The 22509-nt window shown below is 37.3% G+C and overlaps 1 protein-coding gene across 1 annotated transcript in view; it reads left to right on the plus strand.

The window, feature by feature from the left end:
* Positions 1–22509, plus strand: part of STK4 (serine/threonine kinase 4) — a 105642-nt gene that overhangs the window by 600 nt on the left and 82533 nt on the right. Inside the window, exons 2-5 of the mRNA XM_012467262.3 lie at positions 5077–5157; positions 11250–11378; positions 14032–14146; positions 19041–19205. Of these exons, the coding sequence (XP_012322685.1) occupies positions 5077–5157; positions 11250–11378; positions 14032–14146; positions 19041–19205 (490 nt within the window). The remainder of the gene's footprint in view (positions 1–5076; positions 5158–11249; positions 11379–14031; positions 14147–19040; positions 19206–22509) is intronic.

A 22509-nucleotide genomic window follows, 5' to 3' on the forward strand; every position in this document is an offset into this window, starting at 1 on the left:
GAGGTTGAGTGTCTAGCAAGGGAGGGGAGGATGGAGGGCAGCATTTGAGAGGATGCTCTTGGTGGTGACCCCACTGTAGGATGGCATCTTTTATTACTGATGTTCAGAGTGTCTTCCTAATGGTCTTCACATTCTCCTCAGCCCTTCAGAACCTGACATTGGGAGGTAGGTAAGGAAATAAGAGGATATTTTTGAGATGGGCAGAGTGAGGTCCGGAAGAGTTGGGAAATGTGTTTCCTTCTTTACTCCGGGTCACTGAACCCGGCCAGACTGTGCCCTTTTCAGGCCTCAGTTGTTTTGTGTATATCAGCGCCAGATCCTAGTGGTACCTGGAATTGCTTTAGGTCAAGATCAGGATGGTGGCTGATCCTAGAAAATCTCAACTCCTGGATTTCCCCTCTGGACATCTCGGGTCTTTTACCACTCTGCCACATCTGGAGAAAAGTAGGGAGTAGAGACCGAAGGAGTCATGCTTCTCTGAGGTGCAGTGTGGTTACTTCTGTTTCACAGAGACGTCTAACTTCCTGCAGCAGAATGAGCTCTAAAGAAGGAAGTGTTTAGGGTGTGGAAGTGCAGGACAACCAAGAGATGAAGAGAAGGGATTGACTATCTGGACAGCACTCTTGGGGGCTGTTCGAGCTTAGGGGTGTTTGAAGTTCACAAACATTGCAGAAGGCAAATAGGTGGTTGGGATGGGCTTCGGATTCACCCTAACCTAGTGTGCTGAGACTGTAGTAGTAATGGTTAATTACACTCATGTTGCACTTACCAGGTGCCAGGCACTCTTCTAAGTGCTTTCCTTGTCTCCTACTGAAGCATATGAAATTGTTGATATTTGACCATTTTTGAACCATAAAATGGTAACTTCATATCATTCAATTTATTGACTCATTTGAACCTCACAACAATCCTGTGTGGTAGATATTCCTATATGTCTGTTTTACAGATGATAAAACTGAGATACGGAGAGGGTAGTGATTTGCTGGGAGAAGTCATAGTGAGTAAGAGGCAGAGCTAGGATTTTAATATCCATGGGGTCTGGTCCAAAGTCCACGCTCTTAACTGCCTCACTCCGATACCTCTCTGAAAGTACCCCTGTTTCACAGGTCTCTGTGTATGTTAGCAAATATTTGCTATAGTACCACAGTGATCCAATTATAAATGCACACTGGTTATGTTTCTTTCTGAACTATGTTTGTTCTTTCTCCTTGGTTTCTTTCTCTGAGGCGTTGTTTTAATTGAAAAGGGGATTAGGAATCTGAGTTTTGTTTCCCCCTTTGCCTTGTGTTACATAATCTTGGGCAAAGGACTAAACTTTCTTGGCATGTTCATTCCTGTACCTTTTGGATTTAAAAAAATGTATTAAAAGTGCAAGAGAAGAGCATTACAGGACTGAGTTTTTAAGTGACTGGTGATTCCCTGCTCATTGTAACTAGTGGACTGCCTAATTTGAAGCAGATCAATTTTTTTATCATTTGTATCCGTTTTTAGGACATGACAAAGTGTCGTGGAGTGGTTTAAGCAACAGAAATTTATTTGCACACCTTTCTGAAGGTTAGAGATCTGAAATCAAGGCATTGTCAGAGTTGTTTCTTTTGAGGCCTTTGCTTGACTCATAGATGGCCATCTCCCTATGTCTCCATGTTCTTCCCTCTGTACGTGTCTGTGTCTTAATCTCTTCTTATAGGGACACTAGTCATATTGGATTAGGGCATGCCCATATGACCTCATTTTATCTTAATTACCTCTTTAAAGGCCTTATCTTCAAATATAGTCACATTCTGAAGTGGTGGGTGTTAGGACTTCAGCATATGAATTGGGTTAAGCTGGGGACACAGTTTTATTATCATTAAAAATTTTGTCAGCTTATCATATATATTTGTTGTAATCCATATCAAATTCTGTGTGGAAAAAGAGATAATTATACATAAAATGAACTTTATGGGAGTTCTGAAATGGGAGAAAGCTTTGAGAATTAGCCAAACCTGTGACTACTTCATAGACACCATTACTTGTGTTTGGAAGGATATAGGTGTCTTTCAGAAATTCAGATGGCATGTGTTTCCAACAACCCCAGTGCAGGAAATGCCTTTTGTGTTCATGAGTTTGACATTTGTGTGTGTGTGATTAAGTGAATGATGACAGATTGGTGTCTCATATAGGAATTCACAATTTTAAAAAGTGAGTTGTTATTAGATAATGGTGTAGTAGAAGGTGTAGAGTGCATTCCTGGGATGCCGGCCATCCACATGGCCATCTGACTTAGGAGAGGAGCATCCACCAGTATGTGGTCCATGGATGCTCTGTTGACCAGGCTTGTTCATTTATGAGCAAATTGGAGACTGTCTAGGACCTGAGGAAGTCCCAGGTAAGAGAACTGCGTTATCAGAGTCAGACTGTTTTGGTAATCGTGTTTGTTCTGTAAGAGTCATGGTATAAAATGTCATTGTGAATTACTTACCAAAATATTTTTTATAGAAATCTTATTTGTTGATAATTTAGTAATATTTTTTAGGTGAAATTCTGTTTTATTGTGGTAATTCACAAAGATTGCTGATGAAATTCTTGATTCCTATCATTACATTTGTGAATCCATTTAGCAAATATATTTTGACCGCTTCTTGGTTATCAGGCAGCAGAGATGTAATAGTGCCTTAAGTTCAAGTTGTTTTTAATAGCTCCAGATCAAAAACAAGCAAAAAGCCACATAGGTTGTTTCAAAGACATGTCTGAGCAGTCATATAAAGTTTGTCTGTCAAAGTATTATCAGAGACTTGCAGCTGTCTCTCTCATGGCAGTGGCAATTTCCTTTGTTATGTGGTCCCTGAAGTAGTTGAAGTAGTGAGTTTTCCATTTTGTAAACCACAGAGAGTCAACACTTCAAAGAAACATATTTGATCTTCCTTTATATAAGCTGTTTATAAAACTTTAATTATACTTGAGAAATGAGATATTGTCCATTGTTACAATTCAGGGCTTCACCAAAAAAACCCCTGGCATATGAGATGTTCATTATGACTTCTGAGTTTATAGAAGTTTCAGTTCTGAAGTTTAAGAGAAGTTTCACTTCATTTCTTTTCATTTTGAGGTAGGAGTTTTTATGATGTCATTGGTATTTAATTTTTAGGACCTTTTGAATTTCAAAGGTCACTGCGATCATTTTGTTTTGTTTGTATCAACTTAGGCAGTTTTGACTTGGAGCGGTTCTCCACATCTCTAGTACATAGTCCTTGATATTCATAAACTTCTGTAAGATTAGCCTTTTGAGATCAGCGTTTATTGGTAGATACACTTGATGTGGTCAGGATTTTTGTTGGTTTGTTTTATTTTTTATCTTCTGATTTTAACCTGTTTTATTTAGGAAGGGGTGTGTGTGTGTGTGTGTGTGTGTGTGTGTGTGTGTGTGTATTTGTTTTAAGTCTTTTCTTGTAATAATTGATATTAATCAGCTAGTCTAAACCTTTTTTCTACAAAGAAGTCTCCAGTGCGACTACTTCCATATTTCACCATTTCCTGAGCTCTCTATTCTTTGCTGTTCTTTGTAGTTTCAGGAAGCCATTGTGTAGAGTATACACACACACACACACACACACACACACACACACATTTCTTGGCAAGTTCCTTCTTTAAGCTCATTAATAATTTTCAGAGATCTCAGCGTTTTTAAAAAAGTGTCAATTTACAACCTCCCATGTTTGTTATGGTTGTCTAGCATAGTCAGAGAAATCTGAACTATCTGAAAGTTGTGAGCAGCTAAGTACCTTTGATTTTTGAGACTCGTCAAAGGTATGTGTCTACTCATGGGAGGATTTTTGTGAGATTGTTTGAAACTCTCAGCTGTCTAGTGATTTTTCACTTTCGATCATGTCTAAATGTACACTTTCCCCTTTCTGTTTCTGTGATACCTGTAGAATTTATGTGTTTTGACAAAATTACAAAACAATTTGCTAATGGGACAGCAAAGGTTTCCTATGTCTTCCTTAGTCTCCAGTCCAATTTGTAGTTACGTTTCAATTCATAGTTACCTTACATTAAACACTTTTTCTGAAGAAATAGTTGTATCATTTTAATTTATGAAATCTCAAGATTTAAATAGATTTTGAAGGATACATCGAATGCTTGAATCTACAGCATTTCGGCCACATGACAATTCTTCTTCTTTTTTTTTTGAGACAGTCTCTCTCTATCATCCAGGCTGGAGTACAGTAGCATAATCTTGGCTCACTGCAACCTCCGCCTCCCAGGTTCAAGTGATTCTTGTGCCTCAGCCTCCTGAGTAGCTGGGATTACGGGTGTGTGTCACCAGGTCCAGCTGAGTTTTGTATTTTTAGTAGAGACAGGGTTTCACCATATTGGCCAGGCTGGTCTTGAATTTCCTGACCTCAAGTGATCCACCTGCCTTGGCCTCCCAAAGTGCTGGAATTACAGGAGTGAGCCACCATACCCGGCCCACATAACAATTCATTTTCTGTTTACATTTTCCAGTAGTGGGGACCTAGGGACCTCTTAAGGCAGTCCAAACCATTATATAGGACAACTTTTATTGTTAGAAAATTCTTACACAACTTGAACTAAAGATTGAGTCTTGTCATCCCTCCATATGTTGGTCCTGATTTTGCTTGTCAGAGTGACCCAGAACAAGTGTCATCTTTTAGAACAGTCTCTCAGGCCAGGTGTGATGGCTCATGCCTGTAATCCTAGTGCTTTGGGAGGCTGAGGTGAGAACATTGCTTGAGGCCAGGAGTTTGAAACCAGTGTAGGCATAATAGCGAGACTCCATTTCTCCAAAAAAGAAAAAAAATTAGCCAGGCATAGTATTAGGAGCCTGTAGTCCCAGCTGCTTGGGAGGCTGAGGCATGAGGATTGCTTGAGCTCAGGAATTTGAGGTTACAGTGAGCTGTGCACTGCTGCACCCCAGGCTGGACGACAGTGAAACCCTGTTTCTTAAAAAAGTCTGACTAGTGAAGACTGTGTAGAGAAGTTCCTGGGATGCTAATTATAAAATAAATGGTATATTTTATGTTCTAGTTGCTAGCAAATAAAATATATTTTGTGTTTATGTTTCTTCATTCACAGGCAGCTGAAAAAATTGGATGAAGATAGTTTAACCAAACAACCAGAAGAAGTGTTTGATGTTTTAGAGAAACTTGGAGAAGGGTGAGTTTAACTGTGGTAGGCCAGTGGGTCCCAGTCTTTTTCCTGCCCCAGAATCAGAAGGATATGAACCTTTCAGCATGGCTTTAGAAGGGGTGGAAGGTAAATTTACGGCTTGTGATGTCCTTCTTCACTTTACCCCAATCACTATTTTAGACAGATTTAGTGATTCCTGGTCTTTTTAATACAAAGACTTTCTATTGTGTTCTCTTTTGTAGAATCTATGTTTTATATGATTTTATCTACTTAACAGATAGCATTAATTTGATTATAATTCTATCAGAAATTTGTTTATTTGCTGCTCATAATTTCTGATTGGTATGCAATAACTGTTTCAATGAAAATCAGTGGAATTTAGCATTTTAATATTTGTACCTTTGTGAAATATAATAAAGAAATCAAGGACTAGTACCACCTTTGCAGCTACTTAGGAGATCCACAATCCCAGGTTGGGAGCCAGTGGATTTCTTGAAACACAGATTTGTTAATGAGTTTATAAAATACTGATGAGTGATATTAGTAATGTGCAGTGACCATCATTGACTTTCATGATACAATAAACTTTACATAATTTGTATACTTTTATATATCCTTTTAATTCAATCCCGTGTATTTATTTCTTCTTTTGTAATGACCAGGAAATTAAAATGTTAAGGACACCATTTCTTAAGTTTTTCTTGTTAATTTGTGAATAGGTAATGCAATCATATAATTCAAAATTAAAAAAAAAAATTAAGATGCATACAATAAAAATAAAAGATTCCTCCTAACCTCTGTCTCTTAGCTACCCAGAAGCATCCAGGGTAGCGACTTCTTGTGTATCTTTCAGAAACAGGTTATGCATGTATAAGAGAGTGTGTGTGTGTGTGTGTGTGTCTGTGTCTGTCTATTTTTAATCCCTTGGGAGTATTTCTGGTTCAAGGGAAGACCTAACATACTAACTTGTAAAAACAACTACTGACTGATGACTATATGCTCTTTAAAATCATTTCCTTCCCATTCCTATAGTTTTTGGAGTTTAGTATTTTTTATGTTAGGACACAGATTTACAACGTTAAACCCAATCCTGGATTACATGAAGTGGTTTTTCATGATTTACCTCCTTGTAAAAAACATTAGTTATCGTCTTTTTGTAAGTTGGAAAAATACTCTTTGGAATCCAGCAAGAAATCAAGCAGAGAAGGGAAGTAAAAGATGACACACCAGCTGTGCTGTGAAAAGACAAGTCCAAGATGAATCTGAAGACTGCCAGTTGACTGGCATTATTAAAGGTATGGGGAAATGACAGTCCCTCTGCATCTGTTGCCTGCCATTTTCAGCTTTAGCTTGGCATTTTTGCTATTTTCCTTAGGCAGCAAGGCCATGGCCTTTAATCTAACAGTGCTCATAAGTTATGCTTAGAATAAGATAAAGACTGATAGGCATAACTGACTATGTGACTAACTTATTTCTCTCATTTCTAATAAAGTTTGCTCTTAGTACTATAATGTGTGGCAGACCTGGGTTAAAATTGTTGCTCTACTGTTTATTGGTTGTAATAGACACATGAGTTTGAGCAAATTGCTTACTATTTTGGAGGCTCACAATCCTCATCTGTAAATTTGGGATAATAATATATCGATTCATAGAGTTATGTTGTTACCTGAGGTAACTGGGGTAAAGTATAGTGCTTGTCACAATAATAAATGCTCAGTAAGTGGCAACTATTACTATTCTATTTTTAAATGTATCAACTGAAGCATTTTTGAGACCTCATCATGTCAAGTCTTAAAGTGTATTTAGGTGTTCTTACAGGTAGCTCTGTTTGGGCCGATTGGGTTTGTGGAATGTCAAAGGAAAACTATAGACAGAGAATATATCAGGAATATAATGTAAACAAAAAAAGCTAATTATGATTTTTTAATTGTATTTTCTTTATTTGTTTATTTATTTATTTTTGTAGAGACAAGATCTCACTGTGTTGCCTAGACTGGTCTCGAACTCTTGGCCTTAAGTGATCCTCCTGCCTCAGCCTCCCAAAGTGCTGGGATTACAAACATGTGCCACTGCGTCTGGACAGATTGCATTTTAGATCTATGGATGTTGTCTGTAAGGAATGTGGAAATTTCCCTATGGAGATATCACCAGGGAGAAAACAAAGCTTCAGATCTTTCTTCCCATGCTGTCACCTTACTGCTCTTCTAAATGATACCAGATTTCTGGTATTTCTTGGATTTCTGTCATTCTGACTGAATGAACCTAAGCAAGCCTCATTTAACTAGGAATATTTTGAAGGAAGACCTTCACTACACTTCTTTTCCATACATGTGATGCAATGCTATTCTTACATTGTTCTGGAGAATGAATGAATTGTGAACTCTCACTGACTTGTATCTTGTGAAATGAACTCTGGCTAAAGGAACTGTTGGATTCTGGAATCTGCAGTCATTCTGTGTTGTGAGGAAATCATATGGATCTGTGGCAGAGTGGAGCCCAAAGCTCCAGACCAGGATGAGTGGAGAGCACTTGGGAAGTGTTTTCAAGTGGAGCCTAGCACCTTTTTTCTTTTCTTTTTTCTTCTCAAAGTTGTACACACTGACTTACTTTTTATCATAGACAGATAACAAAAGCACCTTGCCCATGGTTTCATAAAAAACGAGTACTATTGTTAAGAGTTGTACCTGGTTAATTTGTCCTCAGATACTGTAGTATTTCCATTTTTCTACATAGATCCTTGCCTTGCATGGCTTATGTAAAACACCTACTTCTCCATTCTCTGCTGTCAGTTGTAATTCATTGAATTGTCTCATTTTGTTGTAGGGAATCAAGTTTTAAGGGACTTGCTTGTGAGTATGATTGCTGAACTCTTCTAACCCCCACTTCAGATTACTGTAAATACAGTACATAGAATAAAGAATCTGGTTTTGTTTTTTTTAATTATAATAAGTTCTGGGGTACATGTCCAGAATGTGCAGGTTTTTTTCATTTCATTTCTTTTTTTTTTTTTGAGACGGAGTCTTGTTCTCGTTGCCCAGGTTGGAGTGCAATGGCACGATCTCGGCTCACTGCAACCCCTGCCTCCCGGATTCAAGTGATTCTTCTGCCTCAGCCTCTCGAGTAGCTCGGATTACAGGCATGCGCTGCCACGCCTGGCTAATTTTGTATGTTTAGTAGAGACGGGGTTTCTCCATGTTGGTCAGGCTGGTCTTGAACTCCTGACCTCAGGGGGTCCACCTGTCTCTGCTTCAAAAAGTGCTGGGATTACCGGCATGAGCCACCGCACCTGGCCAGGAATCTTCATTTCCTATGAGCTATTGGAGTTTTCTTTGCTATCCAGGGAGGTTCTGGTCAAGGTTGCTGAATGAGTGTATGCAGAGAACTTTCTAATACATAAGAATAATGAGTGAAAATTCTTTTAAATATAAAGATATATAGACAGCTATGGACAAGGGATAGGAAAGAAATCTAAATAATAAGCGGAGACTAAAGCATGCCTTATCCTTGTCAAAAGATTGCATTTGAGCTTCCTAGATGAAGTTGGGAAGCTTCTATGAACTAAAGCTGAAATAAATTTGCTTGACCACCATCAGAAAGTGTCATTTGCCTGTAGCCTAGAGAAAAAGTGGATATACTGGTTTGATAATAGGAAGTGAGCCTGGATTGTATTTTATGGTATCTTGAAGGGCAAAATCCCCAAACTCTGAAGATAAGACCTGGTTTAAGTTGTACAGCCCAGACGACTAAGGGAACCATGAAACCATCTGACAGTACGTGTTGTATAGAGGAAAATCATTCAAGATAAAATTAAATCCATACAAGGAAATCCACTGCCATGAGAAATTCCACAGAATGGGAGAATTCACACTGAAGGAAAAAGAAATAATGGAGCAGTCTCAAAAGTGATTTAATATGATTATAATTTTCAAAAAGATCAAGGAGGGGATAAGAACATCAGATTATTAACATGATTATTAACACATTTGCCCAAAGGCAAATAAAATGTTGGGAATCTTGACAATGAAAACTACAACAATCGAAGTTCTAAAAGCCCAATAAATTGGATGAACAGTAAACTAAACAAACTAAAAGAATTAGTGAATTGAAAGATAGAAATGAGACTGATCACAAAATGCAGAGGAGAGAAATACAATTTTGGAAACCAGGAAGACAACATAGATTGAGGAGGTCTAATACAGTTTCAGTAGGAATTCTAGAAGAAGATCCTAGAAGTGATAGAGGAAATAAAGAATAATGCTGAGAATTTTTCATTCTGAGGAAAGACATGAGCCCTCGGATTGAAGAAATGTATGAAGTGCCAGATCAACTACTAGTTATATTACAGTACAATAGTAGACTGTTACGGACAAAGAGGACACCTTAAAAGCTATGGAGAGATTACCCATGGACAATGATAATCTAATGAAAGCAGACTTCTCAGCCACAACAGATGCTGGAACACTGCAGTAACAGTGCTGAGGGAAAGTTGTCAAAGAATCTGGTATCCAACCAAACTATCATTCCAGAGTGAAGGTGAAATAAAGACAGTTTCAGACATACAGGAGCTAATATGTCAAAAATGCCTTTGGCTGGAAGTAACAATACCCAACAAACAGTGGCTAACCAATGGAGACATTAATAACTAAATATATCTGGGGGTGTGAGAGTCAAGAAGTGGTTAATTGGCTTGATAATGGCTTGACATCTGGGTAATTCTCATAGTCTCAAATGGCTGCATTAGTTTCAAGCATCATCCCTCTCATGGCATTAACAAAAGTATGAAAGAAAGGGGCAAGTGGAAATGGGCATTCTTGTGTGCTTGTCTCCTACCAGGGAAGAAAGTCTTTCCCAGAAACCCTTCAGCAGAAGTATCTTCAAATTTCATTGGCCAGAACTGGGTGACATGTTTGTCACTAGTTCAGTCACTGGCAGAAGGAAATAGGAATTCTGTGATTGGCTTGGACTACCATAGTATATCTCCTGGGACCAAGCACATCACCACCGTTACAAATTAGGGGGTTATTTTAGCAAGGAAGAAGGGACAGTGGTTGGGTCCTTCACACATGCTCAACAGGAGGCTCTCTCTGGCAAAAAGCATTTGGTGCCATATTTAAGGATCATTGTACTAGTTTTACAAGAATGACAGCTTCTAATGGAATGGAAATTTTTTTATGTGCTCTGCATAGACTTAAAAAGTTTTATGTTCCTTTCACATTGTAACAATTCTTGAACAGCTATTTGGCAGTTTGAGTATTTCACTACTTTGACATAGTAGGTGGCACTGTTATTTTGATTTTTTTTCACCAAGACAGTATGAAGATACAGGTGTGTTTGGGAAATATGAAAGACAATTTACTCAGTATTATTTCACTGACAGCTGCCCAGGATTCCAATGAAAATGTAATCTATATAAAGTGATGATGGTATCTCATTTGACCATCACAAATGAGATAACATCATATCTTATAAGGTAGTTTGTATTGTTGTCATGTTACAGATGAGAAAATTCAGGTACAACAAGGTTAATAAGGTGTCTGTAAATGATAACTAAAATGTATTGTTGGTAAGACTCAAATCCAGCATCTTTACATTCTACATCTAGTGGTCTTATAGCCTCCAAATTGACTAGATATATAAACTTTATTTTGGTATTAAGCTGTTAAGGGAAGATGGAGTAGGAAGCAAAGAGTACGTGTGTGCTGTGTTTACCTGATACTAACATTAAACAGGCTTAGATTTTAATTAGTTCCCATAATATTTTAAGTATTGTCGTAAGTAAGAGGAGCAAGGACAGAAAGATCTTGTGGTAGGTACCAGAGTGAATGCAATAAAACAAAGACTGCCACTTCCATATTGTACCCCAGTATAGATGTGGAGAGAACATATGCTTTGGTTTCAGAGAACATATGCTTTGAATGTGAAACTCTCAAGATGCCATTTTGTTATAGTTCTCGTGACAGTTTTCCACCCCGCAAAGTATTTTAGCTATTTTAGTTTTGCAAGTGTATATGTATTAGGCACTTAGGATATACGTTAGAACTATCAGTTGCTTGTGTTTTACCACTTCTTATATCTTGGCTTGCTTTAAGTTTATAAATGTTCTTCTCCCAATTTTATAGGTCTTATGGCAGCGTATACAAAGCTATTCATAAAGAGACTGGTCAGATTGTTGCTATTAAGCAAGTTCCTGTGGAATCAGACCTGCAGGAGATAATCAAAGAAATCTCTATAATGCAGCAATGTGACAGGTAAAGGCATGTGGGCTTCCTTTGGGGAGAATGTGGTTTTGAATTTGCTGTGATTGTTTAGAGTTTGACACCTAGAGACACATTTACTTAGATATTTTGCAGAAGGGAGAATTCAGTGGAATCACTGTGCATGTTCTTTTCAGAAAAAAGTTATGATGAAAAAGGTTTTTTTTGTAGCTAAATTTCCGTAGTTTTTATTTGTGCATGGCATTTTTTTCACCCAAATTTTCTTTTTCTTTTTTTTTTTTTTGAGACGGAGTCTCACTCTGTTGCCCAAGCTGGAGTGCAGTGGCACAGTCGGCTCACTGCAACCTCTGCCTCTCAGGTTCAAGCGATTCTTATGCTTTAGCCTCCCAGGTAGCTGGGACTACAGGCATGTGCCACTATACCCTGCTAATTTTTTTGTATTTTTAGTAGAGACGGAGTTTCACCATATTGGTCAGGCTGGTCTCGAACTCCTGACCACAAATGATCCGACTGCCTCAGTCAAATCCCAGAGTGCTGGGATTACAAGAGCGAACCACTATGCCTGGCTTTTTTTCTTTTCAGTGAGCCTTTTTAGAAACTAGGAAGAAGAGGCAGAAGGTGGTGCTTGCTTTTTTGTGTGTGTGTGTGTGTGATAATGATCTTTTTTACTTCCTGTTGAGAAAACATTTCTGCAGAGATAGCTTAGAACAGATAATTCAAATGTTTTTTAGTTCTAGAAACCTTAGAATATCAGGTAAATCTATAAAAAGAGAGTAGTTATGTATATATTACTGTTTGTTCTTTCACATTAACAAAAATTATTCCAGCTGAGAGTACTTAAGTATTTATTTTTGAGGAACTAAGATTTGTCAAATGCTATAAGCAGGAAGTCAGACCAAAAGACAACCACAGAAAACCACGTGGTTTGCTCTGAAATTCCATGACAACATGGGTTGGTCACTGATAGAGGAGGCTTCCCCAGCACTGTTTAGTGACAAACAGAAAGTTAGGGGCAATGCTAGCTCTAGGGGGTTGAAGATGGGTGAGAAATTGTTTCAGTTGAGGCTGCATTCATTCTTCTGAAGGCCTTTTGGTTATCAGATCAACTTAGTACCTCCTGTTTGTAAGACTTCTACATTAGGGTAGGTGGGGCTACCTACCAGAAAATTAGTCCAGAAGCCTTTCAGTCTCACAGACTTGGGCAGCCCTTTCTTTTCTTCCTCCCTCCTTTTTTTTTTCCCTTCTGTTTTTGTGATTACTGTCTGCTAGATAAAATCCCCGTTTTTCTTGATTGGATTGACTAGATGAAGGTGGCAGTTTTCCATTTTCTCCTCTTTGAGATATATTTTGGAAGTTCTTTCCATTTGGCAAATTGGGACTTTGTCACTTTTCAATAGACTTTGCAGGAGCTGTGTTCCAAACAGGGTATGGAAATGTCTTTGTTAGAGAAGGGATATTTTGAACAGTCTACTCTGCTAAGCACTGTAAGGAATATAGCAACAGAGCAGAGTCCTTGTGCTCTGGGAGTTTTTAGACTAATTGGAGAGGCTAAGTAGATATATAGGTACAGGAGAATCTAGTCAACAATGCAAGACTATAGAGAATATATTCCAATAGTAAATACCTGATAGTAATGGCCTACAGTACTTAACTCCTGTAAGTCCTGTATTACAGGGAGAGCAAATGTGTTGATACTTACCTTAGACACTTTTTCATTAATACTTTGTGTGTGTGTGTGTGTGTGTGTGTGTGTGTGTGTGTGTGTTTTGCTGTCCTTGTCACTGGCATGTTTCCCAAGGTTTGAACAGGAAATTCTAAGAGTTCTGAGTTAATGAAGCCAATTTGGTTTGAGCATCAATTGTTATGAAACTTTAATTGGCCATGACAGCGATCTAGCCAGTTAAAGCTGGCAGCTCTCAGAGGGCACATTATTTCGTTTTAATGGGATATTTGATTTTTCTCTGAAATTTCTTGTTTGGTATCTCTCTTCCAGCTTGAGACCTAACATTTGAGGTTTGATCCTGAACATTTTTTCTTTATAATAGATTATAGTGTGTGTGTGTATGTTTTCATTAAAAGTACATATGACTTCTTAGACAAATTCAAATGAAAAGAAAATAAAATCACTTTTCCCTTTGGAGAAATCATCATTGTTAAATACTGCTTGATATACATATTCTTCCAGATCTCTTTGGAGTTTTACAGTACTTACTGTTTTATTAGCCTGCCTTGTTTGTTTGTTTTTGTAAACACAGTATCTTCTTATGTTATCAAATACTTCTCTGTAACATTTTTCATGGATTCATGATATTATATGGCTGTATTATTATTTCTTAAAAAAACTCACTAATGTTGAATGGACATTTAGATGATATCTAAATTTCCACTTTCATCAATAGTGCTATGATGGTAATTGTTACTTTTTGAACATTTGTAATTCTTTTTTGAGGATAAATTATAGACATAGAAATGCTGATTAAAGGACCCACCCATTTATATTTTTATGATTTATTACCCTCCAGAAAAGCTATACCATTTTACATTTCTGTCAAGAGGTTGCCCATTTTATCCTTAACTATGAATAATTGATCTTTCCAGATGAGGAATTAATTTATATATACTTAATAGCATGAATTAAGAGATGTTTGAAGGCCATTTTATTAATTTGTATTCTCTCTCTCTCTAGCCATCATGTAGTCAAATATTATGGCAGTTATTTTAAGAATACAGACTTATGGATCGTTATGGAGTACTGTGGGGCTGGTTCTGTATCTGATATCATTCGATTACGAAATAAAACGGTACGTTTACCTTCTAGAACAATGCAGCTGCTAGTCTCCTATGCCATCTTCTTTTCTCTAGCCTCTTTTTCAGTGCATTCTCCTACTAGAGAGATGACTGTCAGATTTTCCTTTTCCATGGTTTTTTTCCTTCTTTACTCTTTTATGTCTCCTAAGTCTGACAGCTTTTTTTTCCCTTATTTTTTATGAGACAAGAGTCTGACTCTGTTACCCAGGCTGGAGTATAGTGGCATAGTCGTAGCTCACTATAGCCTCTACCTCTTGGGCTCCAGTGATCCTCTCACTTCAGGCTCCTGAGTAGCTGGGACTACAGGTGTGTACCACCATGCCCAGCTAATGTTTTATTTTGTTTTTTAATTTTTTTGTGTGTGAAGACAGGGTCTCACTATGTTGCCTAGGCTGGTTTTGAACTCCTGGCCTCAAGCAATCTTCCCACCTCAGTCTCCCAAAGTGCTGGGATTACAGGCATGAGCCAACATGCCTGGCAATGTGGCAGTTTTAATGCCAATTTAGTCCAGTGATTTTTTTAGCATGCTTTGCTTATTTCTTACTGGGAAAAAAATGACTCTTAAATCTTGGTTATAGAATGAATTTTAAATGTTTAAATTTGGATTTGGATTTGGGTTTCTGCTTCTACCTAGCATGTTCACAGATTAACTTCCTCTATTTCCTGTTAATCAGAGAATAATCCCCTTATGAAAGATTATTTGCTGTTAACTGTGGTTGCCAGTATAAGACCTAGGAGTCATGGGTTCTAGTTCTGGTTCAGTTACTTAATCTCTTTATGTATTCATTCAGTAAATATTTCTTGAACACTGTTTTAGGCCTGAGGATCCAGTAGAAAATAAAACAGATGACAACTCTGCTGGCATGGTAGTGCACTTTGGAATAGGGCAACAAAACAAATTAATGATAGCTATTAATAGAAAAGATGGAATAATGATAAATACTATGAAGAAAAGGAATGAGGATGAAGTGATGGCAAAGTTATGGAGAGTGCTTGGTGGGCTATTTTAGAGTAGATAGTTGTGGATGGTCACTCAGAAGTGGTAACTTTTACAGGAAGACTCAAATGACAGAAAGTAGCTAAGAGTCCTGAAGGAACATTGAAGGTGGGCAATAACCAGCACAAAGACCTTGAGACTGGGATGAGTTTGGCATGTGTGAGTGGTAGAAGGGCTACCATGACTAGAAGAGAATAGGCCAAGGAGAAGCTGTAGGAGATGAGGTTCGACAGGTGGGCAGGCCTAGATTGTGTTGGATATTGTAGGTCATAGGAATGAGTTTGAATTTTATCCCAGGTACGATAGGAAACTATTGCTGGATTCTAAGCAAGTGAGCAAGCCATCTGATGTGTGTTTTAGTAAGATAACTCTGGGGCTGGATGCGTCACTTCACGTCTGTATTCCCAGCACTTGGGGAGGCTGAGGCAGAGGATTACTTGAGCCTAGGAGTTTGAGGCCAGCCTGGGTAACATAGTGAGACCGCATCTCTACAAAAGAAGAAAGAAAAAAAAATTAGTCAGATGTGGTGTCATGAACCTGTAGTCACAGCTCCTTTTGGGGTGTGATAGGGTTGAAGTGGGAGAATTGCTTGAGCCCAGGAGGTTAAGGCTGCTATGCTCTGGACAACAGAGTGAGACCCTGTTTCAAAAAATAGAAAAGTTAACTCTGGCTTTTGTGTAGATTGTGGGTGGATAAGAGAAGAAGCAGGGGAGATCTTAGCCTTAAGTTTTTTTTTTTTTTCTTAATAAGAAAAATAAGAATAATGCCTATATTACATATTTGCAAAGTTGGGAAAATTAAATCCATAAAAGTACTTTGTAAATTGTGAGGTGCTACACAAATTAGAAGGTGGGAGTGTTTTAAAACTGAGTTATAACTTTTGGATTATTCATATACTATCTTCTTAATTTACATTATTCAGAATTAGTGTGTTTGCCTAATCAAATAGCAAGTTCTTTAGCTAGGAATAATGTCCTAACATAAGATATATGTAAAGAAGTTCCAAAACTGGAATAATTTATTGAATTAAAAATTGGACTTCAGGGCTTCTTACATGTAGCATCAAGTCATTTTATTTCAGTTATTTTCAGCCAGTTCAAAATTAATTTTGATGGCACTTTTGGTGGTTTTTTGCCATTGTAATATTAGTTTATGTAAATTTTAACTTAATTACTAAGTGCTGATTTTTAATTACTACACTTTATTTTACTAAGTGTTAAAACTCTATCCTGTCTACCACGATATCCACTAGCCACATGTGATTATTAAGGATTTAAAATGTGGCTAGTCTGAACTGAGATATGCTGTAAATATAAATTATACACCAGAATTTGAAGAATTATTACCAAAAAATTATTAAATTAATTTTTTCATACGGATGACATGGTGGACTGATAATATTTTTGATAAATATCGTTAAGTAAAATAGATTATCAAAATTGATTCTTTCTTTTCTTTCTTTCTTTCCTCTTGCTCTGTTGCCCAGGCTGGAGTGCAGTGGTGTGATCATAGGTCATTGCATGTTGGAACTCTTGGGCTCAAATGATCCTCCTGCCTCAGCCTCCTGAGTAGCTGGGATCACAGTCACCAGCCACTGCTCCTGCTTGTTTCCTTTTTCAGTGTGGCTACTAGAAAATTAAAAATCATATTTGTGGCTCCTAGTATATTTCTATAAGGCAGTGCTACTTTAACTGATTAGCTTAGCTGGTTAAAATAAAGAGGTGGTAAATCAAGTGATGAGCTTTGTTCTCTTCCACTACAGAAGGTACCCTAGACTGTAGCCTACTACCTTGCCAATAGTGTTTGCCTGGACTTTAGTGAAAGCTTTAGCAATTTCTCTGTGATCTTTGGCATAAATGACTTAACTTGTCTGTGCCTCTGCTTCATTATGTATAAAATGGTGATGATAATAATAGTTCCTCTACTTCATTTAGTTATAAGGATTAAATGAGATTACAAACATAGTGCTTAGTATAGTTTAAATACTTAGTAACAGTTAGCCATTATATATATATATACACACACACACACACACACTCACACACACACACATATATATACACACACACACATATATATATATTTTGTGTGTGTGTGACAGAATCTGGCTGTGTCACTCAGGCTGGAGTACACAATCTCAGCTCACTGCAACCTCCACCTCCCAGGTTCAAGTGATTCTCCTGCTTCAGCCTCTTGAGTAGCTGGGATTACAGGTGCCCACCACCACACCTGACTAATTTTTGTATATTTAGTAGAGATGGGGTTTCGCCATATTGGCCAGGCTGGTCTTGAACTCTTGGCCTCAAGTGATCTGTCTGCCTCGGCCTCCCAAAGTTCTGGGATTACAGGCATGAGCCACCATGCTTGGCTGTTTTTCATATTATTAGCATAGTACCTGTCGCTTATTAAATATTGATTGATAATATCGTGGGTATTAAATTATGATGCCTTATATTAATTGATTTTCATGACACTCTTGAAGAAAAGTTATATTCCTATTTTGTAGATTGGGAAACAGACTAAGAGAAGGTCAGTAACTTGCTTAAGTCACGTGTAGAGCCAAGAGTAAAAGCTACATCTTCCTAATTCCAAATCCTATAGTTTTTTCACCAGAGCACACTCCATTTCACATCTGAGTTGTTTGTCAGAAGGGAAACTGTGTAACAGTTTTTTGATAGATTGAGTTTGTTTAGGACTAGTGTTGGGTCTGCACAAAGTCTGTGTTGGACAGATGAGATATTCTATACTAGTTTCTAGCATTCTCACTTTCATTTATTTATCTTCATTCAACAGATATTTTTTCAGTGTCTGCTGTGTGCCAGGTGACTTTATTGGTGTTAGGGAAACAAAAGTAAACAAATCAGACATTTTTAGGAGCTTGTGTTTCTAACAGGGAAGACATCACATAAATAGATAAATAATGGGTAATATGTCAGATGGTAGTATACTGCAGTGACAAGGTAATTTAAGGGAATAGAGAATGAGCTAGAAATGGAGTAGGAAAGCCCTCTCCATTTTCTGAGGAGGTGACGTTTGGGCAGATAGCAAAGTGAGGAAGCAAACTGGATAGACATCAGGATGAAGAGAATAGACAGTTGAAAGGACCCAGAAAGGGGATTGTGCTTAGAGTGTTTGAGGAACAGCAAGGAACCAAGCCCTTTTTGAAACAGATTGAGCAAGGTAGAAAGTGGTAGAAGATGAAGTTGAAGAGGTAGCTGGAAGGCAAATCATGCAAAGTTTTGTTAAGGACTGACTTTTGTTTTAAGAGAGTTAGGAAGACATTGATAGGTTTTGACTCTGGCTTATGTTTTTATTATAGCTTCTGTGTGGAAAGCACATTGTAGAGCATCAAGGGCAGAAACAAATAAACCAGACAAGAGATCATGAGAATAGCACAGGCAGGACACAATGGTGACTTGGACCACAGTGATTACAGAGCGGGTATTTGGATATACAGTGTTTTGAAAATAGAGAAGAGTCAAGGATGACTTCAAGGTTTTTGGCCAGAGCAACTGAAAGAGTAAAGTTTCTCTTTACTGAGAGAGGGAGGACCGTGGGAGAAGTAGAGTAGGTTGGATGGATCAGAGGGAGAAGAGTAAGGTGTTAGACATAAAGAGTTTGATTTTGACATGTTATGCTTATGATGCAGGCTAGGTATTCCAGTTGGAGATGTTGTGTAGGCAGATACATAAATTTGAGTGAGGGGAGATCTGGTATGGAAATACAGCTTTGGGAGTGGTCAGTGTATTTATGGTATAAGCAGTCATGCTGTTCACAGGTTGAATAAGATCTGTTTATATTCAAGAAAGGTGTTTGGATCTAATTTTTTCTCCTTTTTCTAATGCGCTGATGTAAACTGATAGAACTTGAACTTCTTACTCTTTTTTCAGTTAACAGAAGATGAAATAGCTACAATATTACAATCAACTCTTAAGGGACTTGAATACCTTCATTTTATGAGAAAAATACACCGAGATATCAAGGCAGGAAATATTTTGCTAAATACAGAAGGACATGCAAAACTTGCAGATTTTGGGGTAGCAGGTCAACTTACAGTAAGTAAAAATATTACTCATATTGATAATTTTTGGTTCTGTCCTGAGGAAAATTTATCTATCTATTTTAAAAATATAATACTTGATTTAATTGTATTAGTAACAAGTTACAGAATCTACCAATAGGTTACAAAAGAACTGGTCAGTGGGTTATTTTGGATCTTTTCCTGGAGTTCAGGTCACATAGCTTAACTTTGTTTAATTTTATAAAGATGAAAAGTAAAACAAGAAAGGATAGATTACTCAAGTGGATTACATCAATATATTTATAAAAGGAAGAAAAATTAAGTCCAGATGCTTTCCTTGACTAAGACATAACATCATCTCATTCAACCTCCAGGTAGTACTTGGCAGTTACTGTACTGAAAACAATCTCTTCGTTTGAGTCCAGGATACAGTCTTTCGATTCTTCTCCTGCCTAACTAGTGCATGGAAGTGAAAGAAGAAAAATAAAAACTTGTTTTCAAAATAAGAAGTCTAGAATTATTCGGTTCTATAAAATACATAAGTATATATGAAAGTATATATAGAAAAATAGAAACAGTTCTAGGCAGGTATACACTAAAATACACTAAAATTTGCAATAATATTACATATCAAGGGATTTTCTGGGGTGGTAGAATGAATATAGTATGTGTTTAGAAATGATGTTTTGTACATTTTTAATTTTTTTAATTATAAGTCTGCCTGAGACATGTTAGGGAGTCTCCGGTATTGTAACAGCACAGAAATTGCTTTGATGTTTAAAATAAATCAGAAGGTTATTCGATACTATGATTTGTGGACTCTCCAAAAGTTTTTGTTGTTAACACACAAGTAAATAGTACCAGACAATATTATCTAAACCACAATCTTAGTAAGGAAACCAAATTGAAAAAATACATCGTCTCGTGCTGTATAAAAAAATGTAATATTGATTGGGTGCGGTGGCTTACCCCTGTAATCCCAGCACTTTGGGAGTCTGAGGTGGGAAGATCACTTGAGGTCAGGAGTTTGAGATTAGCGTGGCCAACATGGTGAAACCCAGCCTCTACTAAAAATACAAAAATTAGCTGGATATGGTGGCACGTTCCTGTAATCCCAGCTACTTGGGAGGCTGGGGCAGGAGAATCGCTTGAACCTGGGAGACGGAGGTTGCAGTGAGCTGAGATTGTGCCGTTGCACTCTGCACTCCAGCCTGGGCGACAGAGTGAGACTCTGTCTCAAAAAAAAAAATTATGTATATATATATAAATAGTATTAAAATAAGAGTATCCATTCCATAGTAGTAATTTTAGTAATTGATTACCCAATAATGACTTACCCAATAATGACTTGCAGTGTTCTTATTGCTATAATTCCTGCCTTGGCAGAATTTTTCTCCCCTTTTAATTCAATGTTAGTATATTAACAAAATTGTGCATCTATTACCAATGTCTAATTCCAGAACATTTTCATCATCCCCAAAATAAACTGCACCCTTTAGCAATTACTCCCCATTCTCACCCCAACCCTCGACAACCACTAATCTACTTTCCGTCTCTATAGATTTGCCTATTCTGAGTATTTCATATAAATAGAATCATACATGATGTGCCCTTTTATTTTTGGCTTCTTTCGTTTAACAATGTTTTCCAGTTCATTCATGTTGTAACATTCATCAATTCTTCATTCTTTTTTATGGCTGAATAATATTCCTTAATGGCTATAACACATTTTGTTTACTTACTCAGTAGTTGAATATTTAGATTGTTTCTGGTTTTTGGCTGTTAGGAATAATGCTACTATGAAATTTGTGTACAGGTTTTTATGTGAATCTTTGTTTTCATATGATATACAGAGTTGCTGGGTCACATGGTAACTCTGTGTTTAATTTTTTAAGGAATTGCCAAACTGTTTTCTAGAGTGGCTCACCATTTTATGTTCCCACTGCTATGTATGAGAATTCCAACTTTTCTATATCCTTGCCAACACCTGTTCTTTTTTGTGTTTTTGATTATAACCATCCTAGTGAGTATGAGGTAGTATCTCTTTGTGGTTTTGATTTGCAGTTTACTAATGACTAATGATGTTGACTGTCTTTTCTTCTGCTTATTGGACATTTGTGTATCTTTGGGAAAATGTCTATTTAAATCTTTTGCCCATTTTTAATTGGGTATTTACCTTTTTAGTGTTGGGTTGTAAGAGTTCTTTATATATTTTAGATATAAGTCCCTTATCACGTACATGATTTGCAAATATTTTCTCTCATTCTGTGGGTTGTCTAGAAGATGTCCTTAGAAATATAAAAATTTGGCCGGGCGCGGTGGCTCAAGCCTGTAATCCCAGCACTTTGGGAGGCCGAGGCGGGTGGATCACGAGGTCAAGAGATCGAGACCATCTTGGTCAACATGGTGAAACCCCGTCTCTACTAATACAAAAAATTAGCTGGGCACGGTGGCGCGTGCCTGTAATCCCAGCTACTCAGGAGGCTGAGGCAGGAGAATTGCCTGAACCCAGGAGGCGGAGATTGCGGTGAGCCGAGATCGCGCCATTGCGCTCCAGCCTGAGTATCAAGAGCGAAACTCCGTCTCAAAAAAAAAAAAAAAAAAAAAAAAAAAAAAAAAAAAAAAAAAAAAAAGAAATATAAAAATTTTTAATTCTGATCATGTCCAGTTTCTTTTTTCTTTTGTTGCTTGTGCTTTTGGTGTCACATCTAAGAAATCATTAGCTAATGCAGGGTCATGAAGATGCAGGGTCATGAAGATGTACTCCTGTGGTTTCTTTGACGTGTTTAATAGTTCTTGCTCTTATATTTAGATCTGTAATTTGTGCTGAGTTAGTTTTCATGATGTAAGGTAGGCATCCAGTTTCATTTTTTTTGCATGTTGATATGTAGTTGTTCCAACATTTGTTGAAAAGACTGTTTTTTCTTTGTTGAAATGTATGAGTTTATTTCTGTGTCGATTCTATTCCATTGACCTATGTTTGTCCTTGCACCAGTACTGTGCTGTCTTGATTACTGTAAGTTTGAAGTAAGTTTTCAAATTGGTTAAATGTGAGTTCTCCAACTTTGTTCTTCTATTTCAAGATTATTTTGGCTATTCTGGGTCCCTTGTATTTCCATATAAATTTTAGGATCAGCTTGTCAATTTCTGTAGAAAAGGCTATTGGGATTTTGGTAGACATTGTTTTGAATCTTAAATCAGCTTGGAAATATTGCCATTTTGGCAATTTTGTCTTCCAATCTATGAATATAAGCTGTCTTTCCATTTTATTTAGATTTTCTTTAATTCTTTTAGCAGTGTTTTATAATTTGCAGTGTACAAGTTTTGCATATATTTGG

Source organism: Aotus nancymaae, unplaced genomic scaffold (genome assembly GCF_030222135.1).
Source record: "Aotus nancymaae isolate 86718 unplaced genomic scaffold, 86718_ANA_hifiasm-v0.15.2.pri h1tg000029l, whole genome shotgun sequence".
Classification (NCBI taxonomy): Eukaryota; Metazoa; Chordata; class Mammalia; order Primates; family Aotidae; genus Aotus; species Aotus nancymaae.